Consider the following 14,694-nt stretch of genomic DNA (forward strand, 5'->3'; position numbering starts at 1 on the left):
CACACCAATAAACGTGCAGCATCTTGGTTCCAGACCAAGAAGATTGACGTTATCGAGTGGCCAGCCCAATCCCCGGATCTTAATCCAATAGAAAACTTGTGGGGCGACAAAATGCAGTTTCTGAGGCAAAAGCAAGAAATAGAGAAGAACTGTGGAATGCAGTCCAATCATCCTGGGCTGGAATACCTGTTTACAGGTGCCAGAAGTTGGTTGACTCCATGCAACACAGATGTACAGCAGTTCTCAGAAACAGTGGTTATACAACTAAATATTAGTTAAGTAATTCAAAGGAAAGCAACATCTTTAAACGTTTTTCAGTTTATATAGTGAATGTTTGAGTTTGTAAAGAATACAAAAACTGCTATTTTTTTTGAACAGTCTACTATTTTCTTCAATTTTTTTAGAGGAACAACACAAATTTTATATATTTTTCTTCATGTTTTGATTTGGAAAAGAATGTGTAGTGTTCCCAATGCATTTGTGTGTATGGAAATAAAAGCTATTAGAAGGATTTTAAGCTTTATTCACCTTTTTAAACACACTGCTATTATTTTGAACACAAATGTATAGGGCGGACAGCAAGATGAATTAGCTGCTCTTTTTCCGCTGTGGTCCCCTGCTGCATGAGGGTCAGCATCTGTTCTAAGATAAATATAAGAGGGATGACATCGTTCATACCGCAGTTGTGCCTACTGACAAACTTTGTGACCTCTTTGAAGGGCTTCGGCACCCGACAGGAGTCTCGGGTGAGATGCCACTGCCTGACCTTGAAGCAACACATGCTCCCTGCTGCTGAGACTGTCCGGTGGATGAAGAAATCGTTCACGGTTTTCCGCTTCTCATACAGACGCTCAAGCATGTGCAATGTTGAATTCCAGTAAGTTGGCATGTCGCAGATTAAGCAGTGTAGAGGAAGGCTGTTCTGTCGCTACAGGTCCAGAGCATTCCTCGCCACATAAGAGTGGTTGAAGTGCTTGGACAGTCTCCTGGACTTTGCCAACACCTTGCCCAAGCCGTGTACTTATTTAGTAAGTGCTGCACCACTAGATTAATGATGTGCGCCATGCATGTGTTATATCATCCAGGTTCCGGACAGCCAGGATGTTGCGCCCATTGTCGCTGATCACCTTGCTGAGTGGAGTCAGTGAGGTGTCAGCCAGTGGAATGTCTGCTGCTTGTATTTGAGCAACTGCTTGCCTGTGTGGCTACTCTCTCCCAGGCCGATCAGCTCCAACACGGTGTGGCAATGTTTGACTTGATACATCTGATAGGAAGGAGGTGTAGTGCGAGCGACCCTGTGCTCTGCTGCTGCTGGGGACGGGAAAGTGCCCATGGAGGAGGAGGCGCATAAGTGCCTGGTGTGGGAGCGAGGCCAAAAAATTGTGGGCGGTCAAAACAACCTAGCCTCATTGCAGGGTTGCTGTCTCACCACTGCCCGAATAAACATTGACCCAGTGGGCTATGAAAGACATGTACTGTCCATGCCGTAAGAGCTGCTTCAGGTGTCCACTGCGGCGTCAACTTTGCCTCACAGCAAGAATTGCAGGGATTTTCCACCACGTGCCAAGCAGGGATGGCTTTTTGGGAGAAATAATGCCGGCTAGGAATCTTCCAGCGAAGCTGAGCGCATGCCATTAACTCCCCAAAGGCAGCAGACTCGACTAAATGGTATGGCAGCAACTGCACCATTAGCAACCTGGCCAGGCAGGAATGAAGCTTGTGCACCATCGGATTGCTGGGCATGTAGATTTGTTCCCTGGCCACACATTTCGTTATCGATGGCTGACGATGGAGCAGAGGAGGAGAAGTCTGAGCGGAAAAAGTAGAAAAAGGGTAGTAATGAAATGAAAAAACTGTACTGCCCGTGGATGCGGCCTAGCTGGGGCAAGGGGGTCTGGAAGAAGGAGAGAACTCCTGCTGTGGTGGATGGCTGCCACCACTGTTTGCCCACTGGATGGAATGATGCTGCTCTTGCACAGCTTGCACAAGGCAATGCTTATGTCTTCCGGCAGCATGGAGAAAAAAATGCCAGATAAGAGATAAAAAGCAGAGATAGAGGCAGCCGAGCTTGGCTTAGCTCTGGCACGTTTTGAGCCTAACCCACATAAAGCATCAGCGGCATCACCAGACATCAAAGGAGACATGGCCCTAGCTGTTCTTTGGGAGATATGCGGCCTCTGCTCTTTATTGCTGCCGCCATCATCCTCCTCCTTCTTCCTCAGCACCCTGATCCAGCTCCTAGGTCCTGTCCAGCACACAATCATCATCGGAGTCCTAACCCTCCATTTTGCTTCTATCAGACTGTGGGATATCACAGGATAGTTGGTGGTGCTACTACCCACATTCTGGCTCCAGGTCTTTCGTTTAGAACCCTCCAGTAACCCTGACATTTTTGGGCCTCTCAGATAATGTTGTGCACTACCCTGTGTATTGGTGTAGTAATCACGTATATATGCTACTTTGAATATTATCAACAACTCTCCTAAAAGAAAAGAAAACGTATGAAGACTGAAGTAAGGGGAAACGGAATCGGGCCTAAATTTGTGATCAGTCCCAGATACTTTTGTGTGCTACCCTGTCTACTGGTATAGTAATCACGTATATATTCTGGTTTGAATATAATCAACAACCCCCATAGGTACTAATCACTTATATGTTGGTTTAATTGAATTGAATGTTGCAAAAAATAAAATTCCAACCGTGTGGAGAAATAAATGAACGTAAACGGATGATCAAGTGCCAGGCCTGACACTCAATTTCACGTTAACATTCACAGGTAGATTGGTGCACTACCCTGTGTTTTGCTGTAGTTATCATGTATATATGCTGGTTTAATTAAATTAATCAATCATCCCCCCCCAAAAAAAAATTTAAAAAAATTCCAACCGTGTGGAAATGGAATTCACGGAAACAGATGATTGAGGCTTGATGCTCAATTTCACATTAACACTGACAGGTAGATGAATGCACTACCCTGTGTTTTGCTGTAGTAATCACGTATATATGCTGATTTACTTAAATTGAACAAGTTGCAAGAAAAATATAATTCCAACCATGTGGAAACTGTATATACGGAAACGAACGATTGAGGCATGACCCTTAAAATCATGTTAACACACAGATAAATTGTTACCCTAGTGTGTTTTGGTGTACTGATCACCTATATGCCGATTTCCTTAAATTCAATACCCCCCCCAAAAAAAAAAAGTTTAAAAAGTTGGAACTGATCTGTGTGTTGAAATAATAAACGGATTTAGCCATAATATTTCATTTAAAATCACTGATGTATATAGTTTAAAAAAAAATAAAAAATATGTGATATGACCTGGCAGAGTTCTCACTAGTATTCTATATGCTATGCTAGAGTTGATGGTAGAACACGTGTTGGTACAGTTTTCGCTTATTCCAACCCCCCAAATAAAAGTATTTCCTTGCTTGTTCCTATTCTACACACACAATTCTTCTTCTTTGTAATTCTCCCTGGCAGTAGAATGCAAGCTTGATTGACTTCTTACTGTCCCTGATTGTGACTTTTGATTGTCCCTAACTCACTAAGATGGTTTTCTTGGCAGACACTGTAAGACCCAATCACCCTCATTCACCCCGGCACAGAATGGCATTCTGCTAGGGCACCTCCCTGCCTGCTGCAGCACTGATTGGCTCATCAGCTGTCTATCGGTCTGGGAGCCAATCAGGGTAAGCCCCCCTTCCCTCTTTCTCTCATGGTCATGCAAGAACCCTTCTACTTCTTCCCTAGTGCTTTTTTTCTGCCGACACGTGCACCAAAATTAACATGAAAAGTTTCACCTGCCGTCCGAAAAATAGCAGAATTCAGACCGAACCCGGTTTGGTCTGAATTGGTTCGCTCCTCCTTACCACTGACTACAAAGACAAATAAAAAGCACTAATAGATGGAGAATGGACAAAATCATATCCTGCAATGTTGATCTCTCATCTACCTTATAATCTTGTGGGACATTGCGATTCTCCTCTGGACGATTGTGTGCAATAAGTGGACTAGAGAATCCATCTGGTAACTTCTTCATACTAAGTCCATCTGTGGACATAGTAAACACAGTGACTGAAAACATAATTTAGATATGATTATCAGCTTATGGATATTTCTGGGGGACCATCAAAATTGTTCTACACCTTCCAGGCAATAAAAGTGTCTGCTTACACAATGAGGAGAGGGTCTGGTGATTCTCCATCATGATGTCCTTGTACAAATCTTTATATGCTTTTAAATACTCCCACTCCTCCATGTTGAAATAAACAGCAACATCTTGACATCTTACAGGAACCTGACACACAAAGACAGAGTTTCAGTGGAAAATGCACACAGTCTTTGGGGCTAATTTGGGGTTTTCCTATTTGTAATTTAATCACATTTCGTATAAGAAAACATAACATAAAATGTAAGTGTCCCTTGGTATAGTTCTTGGAATGAAGCAATTATGTGGCAGTTCTTTACATTGGCCCTGTATATATTTATAGAGGTTTTAAAAAAATCAGTTCTAAGGCTCCTATTTTCCACCTGTTCTGAGCACATTAACCACCTCCCGACCGCCTAATGCAGGGATGCGACCTGCAGGCGGGCGGCCGGGTTATTCCTCCTGGACGCATATACGCCGCGCATATGCGGCCCCCACATGCGCAGTGCGGGTCAGCAAAAGGCGCAGAAGGAGTTGGTCACCAGCCTGCCAGCCAATGATCAGCGCTGGCAGGTTGGTGACTTTTAAAATAACGAACCACCAGCCATTTAACACATTATATTTATAAATATAATGTGTTAAATGGCTTCTGTGCTCTCTGCTGGGTCCATTTCGTCGGTTGGTCCCAGCAGAGAGCACAGATCACAGTGAGTACACCAAGCACAACACATTTAGCCCCAGATCACCCCCCCATCACCCCAATTAACCCCTTGATCACCCCTGTCAATCACTAGTGAAAGGGAAAAAAGTGATCAGTGTAAACTGTCACTTTTTTTCCCCACCAGTATTGACTGTTAGGTTTAGGTTAGTTTAGGCCCCTTTGGTAGGTAGTTAGCTTCAGTTAGCGCCCAGCCCACCGCACCGCAGTCACCGATTCGCTGATTAGCGTATCGCTAATCAGCATTGGTACTTTTATAGTATCCGTAAGTGATCAGAACTGATCACAGTCAGATCTATAATAGTATTAGTGTCACCTTAGGTCGCCCTCCACCCAAAATGCAGTGTTTGCCCGATCAGGCCTGATCGGTCGCCCACACGTGCGTTCACCCACGCCCGCCCCGCCGCAGTGAGCAAAAATTTTTTTTTTTTTATCACTGCACAATCACTTTACAAGCGGTGCGGCGATAAAAAAAAATCTGTTTTGATATTTTTTATCTATCGCAGTGGCCTCCGGTACTTCGCTAGCCTCCCATTTGTAAGACAGGCTTGCTTTTTTTCTTGGGTAGTCTCAGGGAATACCCCCTAAATTTAGTTGACCAAATGGCAAGGAAGGGGTATTCTTCTGAAGAGGCCTACAGGCTTCTGACCCAGTCGGATGAGGAATGGGAACCCTCATCTGACAAATCCAGCGGGTCAGAATACGAACCTGTAGAAAGCAGTGGCAGTCTGACTCAAAGTTCGGACGATGAGGTTGAGGTCCCTGATACCACCAGGCGTACCCGGCCCCATGTTGCTAGACCACAGGTTGCGCAGGATCCGCTTCAAGGGCAGCAGAGTGGGGCTGGCGCTGTCGGATTACGTGGTGAGGCATACACCAGCAGCACAGCCCATCCTGGACCTAGTACCAGCACTGCCGTAGAACATGGTGAAGTGGCGAGCACCAGAAGGGCAGTTGAAGCTGGTACGGTGGCACGTGCAGTAGTTCCCCCGTCGCAGCCACCGCACAGACAGGCCTGTAGAGCCCCTAGAGTCCCTGAGGTGCTGGCAAACCCTGATTGGCAGCCCCCATCTTCAGCCGCACCAGTAGTTCCCCCTTTCACCACCGAGTCTGGAGTTCGGGTTGAGACAGCTCAGATCGGATCGGCACTGGGGGTTTTTGAGCTGTTCTTCACTGCGGAGCTCTTTGACTTAGTCGTGGCAGAAACAAACTGGTATGCCACTCAATTTATAGCCGCCAACCCGGGAAGCTTTTATGCCCAGTCTTTCTGGTGGAAACCCGTCAAAGTTTCCAAACTTAAGACTTTTCTGGGCCTTCTCCTCAACATGGGCCTGACAAAAAAGCATGAATTGCGGTCATATTGGTCCACCCAGCTTTTGACCAGCTCATCAACATTCGGCCCCTCATAGACCACTTTAACACCAAATTTGCAGATTTGTATACCCCTGAGAAAAACATCTGCATAGACGAGTCCCTGATACACTATGGGGCCAAATTGTATAAGCTCTGTGAAAGGGCCATGAGGGTAAAGATCAGACCTTGGAGCCGGTCGGTTGCCCTGACTACCTGGGGAGCAGTGGGAAGACAGTCTGGGACTTGGTGTCACCCTTATTTGGCAAGGGGTACCACCTTTATGTGGACAATTTCTACACCTCTGCCCCTCTTCAGGCATTTGTTTCTAGAACAGATTGGCTGCTGTGGCACCGCGCGACCTAGTTGCCGGGGCTTCCCCCAATGGCTCGTTACCACCCGTCTTGCAAGGGGGGAGAGGGCTGCCTTGTGTAACGAAGAACTGCTCGCGGTGAAATGGAGAGACAAGCGTGACGTTTACATGCTCTCCTCCATTCACGCAGACACGACAATCCAAATTGAACGGGCAACCAGTGTCATTGAAAAGCCCCTCTCGGTCCACGACTATAATTTGCTCATGGGAGGGGTGGACTTCAATGACCAGATGTTGGCTCCTTATTTACTCTCCCGCAGAACCAGACGCTGGTATAAGAAGGTGTCTGTATACCTAATTCAATTGGCTATGTACAATAGTTTTGTTCTCTACAGTAAGGCTGGGAGAACAAGATCCTTCCTCAAATTTCAGGAAGAGATCATTGAGAACCTCCTGTATCCAGGAGGTTCCGTGGCCCCAACCACCAATGTAGTGAGCCGTCTACACGAGCGACATTTTCCCAATGTTGTTGCTGGTACCTCAAACCAAGCGTCACCCCGAAAAAGATGTTGTGTCTGTAGCAGGAGTGGAATAAGGCGTGACACCCGCTATTTCTGTCCTGACTGCCTATGCTTAGGGGAGTGTTTCCGGAAGTACCACACACAGGTACACTTAGTATAGGGATTGCGTGACACAGGACAGGGCCCTTTCACACAGAGCTGCTGCAAACCTCTCCTTTCACCTGGGACAAAGTGCATAATGTACTTCGCCACATCTCTGGGCGATTTGCGCTTTGCACATTGTCCCATGGGGAAGGAGAGGTTTGTCCTCTAAAGGTAAAAAAAAATAAAAATAAATCACAGGTAAGCAAAAAAGTTAATGTTAGAAAAGTTCAATAAAGTTTATAAAAGTTAATGTTCTGTTTCAAATGTTATATAAAGTTAATGTTAATAAATTTATTGCGTTGCTGCCTGTTTTTTTTTTTTTTTACCTTCTAGGTGGACCAAGCGATCAACCAGCTGCAGCACTGATGTGCATTCTGACAGAAGCATTGCGCTGCTGTCAGATTACACAAAAGTCAGTGTATGTGGCACTGCAAGACGAGATTTCTCCTCTGCAGTAAAAAAGATACGTTTGCCGAAGCTTATGAGCTGAGGGGCGGTGTTCATATGCTTTGGCAAACACTTTGTATATAAAAAAATAATAATAAAAAATTCGGGCAATGATTTATTCATCCACATCGATTGATGTGAATGGAGAAATCGGGTTTGCCAGGGCATACGGGCTGAGTGGGTTTGGATGTTGGGCGGAGCTCCTATGTCCTGGCAGACGCCTTTCCCCTCTTCTTTTTTTTTTGCACATTTTTTGGCAGAGATTTTTTTCATCCACATTGATCGATGCGAATGAAGAAATCTGTGCCGTTCATTTTTTCTTTCAGCCCAGAGGCTGAACGGAAAAAAAAATCTCATTACCCGTATGCTCAATATAACGAGAATAGCAGAAACTCCTAATGCTGGCCATACAATGATTGTGGAGACCCTCAAATGCCAGGGCAGTACAAACACCCCACAAATGACCCCATTTTGGAAAGAAGACACCCCAAGGTATTCGCTGAGGGGCATATTGAGTCCATGAAAGATTGAACTTTTTGTCCCAAGTTAGCGGAAAAGGGAGACTTTGTGATAAAAAAAAAAAAATAATCATTTTCCGCTAACTTGTGCCAAAAAAATAATAATATTCTAGGAACTCGCCATGCCCCTCACGGAATACCTCGGGGTGTCTTCTTTCCAAAAAAACACCCCAAAACACATTGCCCTACTTCTTCTGAGTACGGAGATACCACATGTGTGACACTTTTTTGCAGCCTAGGTGCGCAAAGGCGCCCAAATTTTAATGAGTACTTTTAGGATTTCACAGGGCATTTTTTACGCATTTGGATTCCAAACTACTTCTCACGCTTTAGGGCCCCTAAAATGCCAGGGCAGTATAAATACCCCACAAGTGACCCCATTTTGGAAAGAAGACACCCCAAGGTATTTCGTGAGGGGCATGGCGAGTTCATGTAAAATTTTATTTTTTGTCACAAGTTAGTGGAATATGAGACTTTGTAAGAAAAAAAAAAATAATTCAATTTCCGCTAACTTGTGACAAAAAATAAAAACTTCCATGAACTCACTATGCCCATCAGCGAATACCTTATGGTGTCTAATTTCCGAAATGGGGTTATTTGTGGGGTGTTTCTACTGTCTGGGCATTGTAGAACCTCAGGAAAAATGACAGGTGCTCAGAAAGTCAAAGTGCGTAAATTTATTTTTTTGCACCATAGTTTGTAAACGCTATAACTTTTACCCAAACCAATAAATATACAATTATTGCATTTTTTTTTATCAAAGACATGTAGAACAATACATTTTGAGAAAAATGTATATAGAAATGTAGTTTTATTTGAAAAATTTTACAACAGAAAGTGAAAATTTTCTTTTTTTTGCAAAAATTTCGGTCAATTTGGATTAATATCAAAAAAATTTAAAATGTCAGCAGCAATGAAATACCACCAAATGAAAGCTCTATTAGTGAGAAGAAAAGGAGGTAAAATTCATTTGGGTGGTAAGTTGTATGACCGAGCAATAAACCGTGAAAGTAGTGTAGTGCAGAATTGTAAAAAGTGGTCTGGTCATTAGGGGGGTTTAAGCTAGGGGGGCTGAGGTGGTTAACACAGACCAAAGGTGTTGGTCATTTCTAATGAAGTACCAAAAGTTTGAAGAAATACTGTCAGTGGGTTAAGAGAACAGAAAGACAATTTCACTAAATGAGTAAGTGCGAGTACTATCCCCCTAAACCTTGACCAGACTGGCCAATACATGATCTGCAGACAACTAGGTTACAATAATAGAAGTATTACAAAAACATTAGCAGCACTTGTGACACTGCTGACTTAAAGGGGTTCTGCAGTTCCGCCGATCAGCTGTTTGAGAAAGCAGCGGCACTCCAGCAGCGCTGCGTCCTTCTTACTGTTTACCGCTGGCCCAGTGAAGTCACGACTAGTATCAATTGGCCTGGGCGGGGCTAAGCTGTATTCACCTGAATGGAGCTTAGCCCCGCCCAGGCCAGTTGATACTAGTCGTGACGTCACTGGGCCAGCGGTAAACAGTGAGAAGGCTGCGGCGCTGCTGGAGCGCCGCTGCCTTCTCAAACAGCTGACACCCGGGACCCCCGCCGGTCAGATGCTGATGATCTATCCAGAGGATAGATCATCAGTTAAAACAAACTGTAGAACCCCTTTAAGGCAGTTGTCAGTAAACAGCAAACATCATTCATAATGTAGAGAAAGTTAATACAAGGCACTTACTAATGTATTGTGATTGTCCATATTGCTTCCTTTCCTGGCTTGATTCATTTTTCAATTGCATTATACATTGCTTGTTTCCAGGGGTTATGACCACTGCTGCAGTGAGTATATGCATCCAGCGCCCTAGGAATGCCTCTACTCACCTCACAGATAATGTGACCGCTGATGAAGGTCCATCGTGACCGAAACGTCCGGTCAGAAATATTCTGTTATTGATATGTACCACTGGGCAAATGGATGGTGCAGATAATGTGAAATAAAGCTATACTTTAATTGCAAAACCTTAACCTGAGTGCCTCAATACTTTATCATTTATATGAGGTGGCCTTCTGGCATGTGTGCCTACACTTAGTCCCACAATCCCGGCCACCAGAGAGGCCATTGCTTTTCCTGTAGTGTGCAAGCACGACCACTGCCGCTGGGTTGCAGAGTGGTCATAACCCCTGGAAATGAACTTTGTCTACATGACATTTGTTGAAGTGAGACAACCCCTTTAATGTTGAAATCTCAATTTTAGGGTAGCTGGGCCCAAGCCAAGAAGAGGAATGTGGAAATTTAATATGTAGGATAAATCACCGTATTCTGGAGAACAGGCATTGTTAGGGCTATGTGATTCCGCAAACACCCCCTGACCGTAAAGGGAAGCTGTCACCAGGTTTACGCTTCCCTGGGTCGCCTCATCCGCGGCTGCTGACTGAGGGAGCCCCATCGGTTATAAATACTGAGGAATACGCAGCACACACTTATTGTCATGTCCCATTTCTCATGGTTTTATATTTCTATTTGCTGTTATTGCAGTGTGTTTGCTTGCTGAAGTTTGTCCCTCAGCTCAGGTAATCAGATCCACCCTTCTTCCTGTGTTTGGCTGCCTATTTTCATATATGCTGTAATGTGTCTTCTTCATGCACAGAAGTTTGCGGAGAAGACTTTTGTGATAAGTTTTTTCTCAAAGTTATGTCTGTACCCCAAGGGTCAACCAGAAACACTCTCAAGGTGTATACCATCCTGAATGACCAATCAGTTGTCCCTGCATACTCTGACACTGTTTAATCAGTGCCGACAGAGTCAGAAGAGTAAGGCCCCTTTCACACGAGCGAGTTTTCTGCACGGGTGCAATGCGTGACGTGAACGCATAGCACCCGCACTGAATCCTGACCCATTCATTTCAATAGGTCTGTGTAAATGAGCGTTTTTTTTCATGCATCAGTTCTGCATTGCGTGAAAAACGCAGCATGTTCTATAGTCTACGTTTTTCACGCAGCCCCGGCCCCATAGAAGTGAATGGGGCTTCAGTGAAAAACACATTGCATCCGCAAGCAAGTGTGGATGCAATGCATTTTTCACTGATGGTTGCGAGGAGATGTTGTTTGTAAACCTTTAGTTTTTTATCATGCGCATGAAAAACGCATCAAAACGCATTGCACCCGCGTGGAAAAAAATGAACGCAATCTCAGACAAAACTAACTGAACTTGCTTGCAAAATAGTGCAAGTTTCACTGAACGCACCCTGAACTCATCCGGAGCCAATCCGTCATGCTCGTGTGAAACAGGCCTAAGACTGTGAAAGGACTCCCCTTTGACATTGACTACTGTCTCCCCTCATCATAACCAGGAGGTTTGTATGAACATGTTAGCTTTCCCATTACAAGTCCTGGATATAATTTTATGTAATGACAGTCGTATGAGGGGAGTACAATTTCATATCTAATAATATAATAAATAATTTAAGTAGTCACTAACCTTTCAACAAACATTGCATACCTTATTAGTACAGTTTAATATCACTAATGCCTCCCCCAAAGAAAAAAATAACATTCTCAACTAAATCTGTGTGGAGAGATGACACGGTCTGTCAGCTCACTGAAGTATTGAAGGATCAGATTACATGTTGCCCATAGAAGCATATGAATAAGGGGGGGGGGGGGGTACAGAGAAAGAGACACACGCATGCACACATGCTGCCAATGAAAAACTATTGAGAGGTGAGGAGGAGGAATGAGCTTCTAGAAGGAGAAAGCTACATTTTCTCTGATAAGATATATAACAGAGTTTCTTATATTAACCTGTACTATTAATATATGGGGTGAGTCAATAGATGTCGTATATCTTGACTTCTCCAAAGCATTTGACACTGTACCACATAAAAGGTTAGTATATAAAATGAGAATGCTCGGACTAGGAGAAAATATGGGGGTAAGTAACTGGCTGAGTGATAGAAAACAGAGGGTGGTTATTAACGGTACACACTCAGATTGGGCACTGTCACTAGTAAGGTACCACAGGCAGGGTGGATAAAAATCAATGATTTTTTTTTTTTAAATCGAAAAAAATCAGATTTTTTTTATTTAAATCTGATTTTTTTATATAAAATGCTTTTTGAGGAAAATATATTACCATCCAAAGGTTATTTCATTATGAAATAAAGATTACTTTTTTAATTATGTAGAATAAGGCTGTATATGTTTAATTTTTTGTTAAATTCCATTAATCCATTCACAATGTCATGCTCTTCCAGCGGTTTTTGTAAGATTACTGGGCAGTTTCTCTGCCTACAAGATATTATCACAGATGCTTGGTTTAATTTTGGAGTTCTCAAAACTGAATTTATAACATGAAAAGAGTTGAAAAAAAGATCTTAATCCTAACTTCTACAAACCTATAAATACAGAATCAACCCCTTCAGTGCTAAGTTTAAAGTTCAGTGAATAGAATATAAACAATATTTTTCTGATTGTTTCTGATAAAGCAGGAAAGCTTGTTTTTCTTTTCCGGATTATGAACAAAGAAGAAGATGATGATGAGTGAGCTACAGAGGACATTATTAGGCTTTTCTTGTGTAGGCTGGGCTGACAGTCTAAGTTTCTTAAAATATATATATTTTCTTTAGCCAAATTAGTTAACAAACATGGATGTTTAAGCAAATAACATGCTGTAATGTTATTGTTTCAGTTGAATAAATCCTATTTAAATTGTTATTATTAAGGTAATGATTATTTTTCTCCTTCCTAAGTACAACAGAAAAATTGTCCAAATATGAATCTTTATGTAAAAAACTATGATTTAAATCAAGCCTTACTGACTAGTGATTTAAATCGTGATTTAAATCGGTTTGATTTAAATGAAATCCACCCTGACCACAGGGGTCAGTATTGTGCTCTATTCTCTTCAATATATTGTCACGGAAGTACCAAGACATACGGACATCCCCGTGACAGTGGGTGACAGAAGATCTGTGAGACTGGCAACACGTGCTTTGATCTGACAGGTTTCCTTGTGGATCAATAGACGTCTGAGTTGTTTCTGATAATGGCCACACATCTAACCTGCAGGTGTTGCTATTGTGGTCATTTAACTTTCCTTATTTATAGTTGCTTACCCGATATTGCTGTGCTGTTTATAGCTTCAGTGGCATCTGTGGTCTGCTGGTGTTCGGTTCTCGGCTAAGTTCCTGTTGCTGCCATAGCTACTGGAAAATTAAGTGCTTCCCTTTCCTTTTGCATTTTGTTTGGTTTTATCTGTGTGTTGTTTTTCCCCTGCCCTTTGTTGTACAGTCGTGGCCAAAAGTTTTGAGAATTACATAAATATTGGAAGTTGGAAAGTTTTTATAATAGCAATTTGCATATACTCCAGAATATTATGAAGAGTGATCAGATGAATTGCATAGTCCTTCTTTGCCATGAAAATGAACTTAATCCCCCCAAAAACTTTCCACTGCATTTCATTGCTGTCATTAAAGGACCTGCTGAGATCATTTCAGTAATCGTCTTGTTAACTCAGGTGAGAATGTTGACGAGCACAAGGCTGGAGATCATTATGTCAGGCTGATTGGATTAAAATGGCAGACTTGACATGTTAAAAGAAGGGTGATGCTTGAAATCATTGTTCTTCCATTGTTAACCATAGTGACCTGCAAAGAAACGCGTGCAGCCATCATTGCGTTGCATAAAAATGGATTCACAGGCAAGGATATTATGGCTACTAAGATTGCACCTCAGTCAACAATTTATAGGATCATCAAGAACTTCAAGGAAAGAGGTTAAATTCTTGTTAAGAAGGCTTCAGGGCGTCCAAGAAAGTCCAGCAAGCGCCAGGATAGTCTCCTAAAGAGGATTCAGCTGCGGGATCGGAGTGCCACCAGTGCAGAGCTTGCTCAGGAATGGCAGCAGGCAGGTGTGAGCGCATCTGCACGCACAGTGAGGCGAAGACTTTTGGAAGATGGCCTGGTGTCAAGAAGGGCAGCAAAGAAGCCACTTCTCTCCAAAAAAAACATCAGGGACAGATTGATCTTCTGCAGAAAGTATGGTGAATGGACTGCTCAGGACTGGGGCAAAGTCATATTCTCCGATGAAGCCTCTTTCCGATTGTTTGGGGCATCTGGAAAAAGGCTTGTCCGGAGAAGAAAAGGTGAGCGCTACCATCAGTCCTGTGTCATGCCAACAGTAAAGCACCCTGAGACCATTCATGTGTGGGGTTGCTTCTCCACCAAGGGAGTGGGCTCACTCATAATTTTGCCCAAAAACACAGCCATGAATAAAGAATGGTACCAAAACACCCTCCAACAGCAACTTCTTCCAACAATCCAACAACAGTTTGGTGAAGAACAATGCATTTTCCAGCACGATGGAGCTATAAGGCAAAAGTGATAACTAAGTGGCTCAGGGACCAAAACGTTGAGATTTTGGGTCCATGGCCTGGAAACTCCCCAGATCTTAATCCCATTGAGAACTTGTGGTCAATCCTCAAGAGGCGGGTGGACAAACAAAAACCCACTAATTCTGACAAACTCCAAGAAGTGATTATGAAAGAATGG

At 43.2% G+C, this 14,694-nt stretch overlaps 1 protein-coding gene across 1 annotated transcript in view; it reads right to left on the reverse strand.

Annotated features, from left to right (window-relative positions):
• Positions 1-14,694, reverse strand: part of LOC121003406 (oocyte zinc finger protein XlCOF8.4-like) — a 60,575-nt gene that overhangs the window by 13,160 nt on the left and 32,721 nt on the right. Inside the window, exons 4-5 of the mRNA XM_040435248.1 lie at positions 4,181-4,304; positions 3,960-4,081 (exon numbers count right to left, since the gene is read on the reverse strand). Of these exons, the coding sequence (XP_040291182.1) occupies positions 3,960-4,081; positions 4,181-4,304 (246 nt within the window). The remainder of the gene's footprint in view (positions 1-3,959; positions 4,082-4,180; positions 4,305-14,694) is intronic.

The sequence above is a fragment of the Bufo bufo genome, chromosome 6 (assembly GCF_905171765.1).
Source record: "Bufo bufo chromosome 6, aBufBuf1.1, whole genome shotgun sequence".
Taxonomy (NCBI): Eukaryota; Metazoa; Chordata; class Amphibia; order Anura; family Bufonidae; genus Bufo; species Bufo bufo.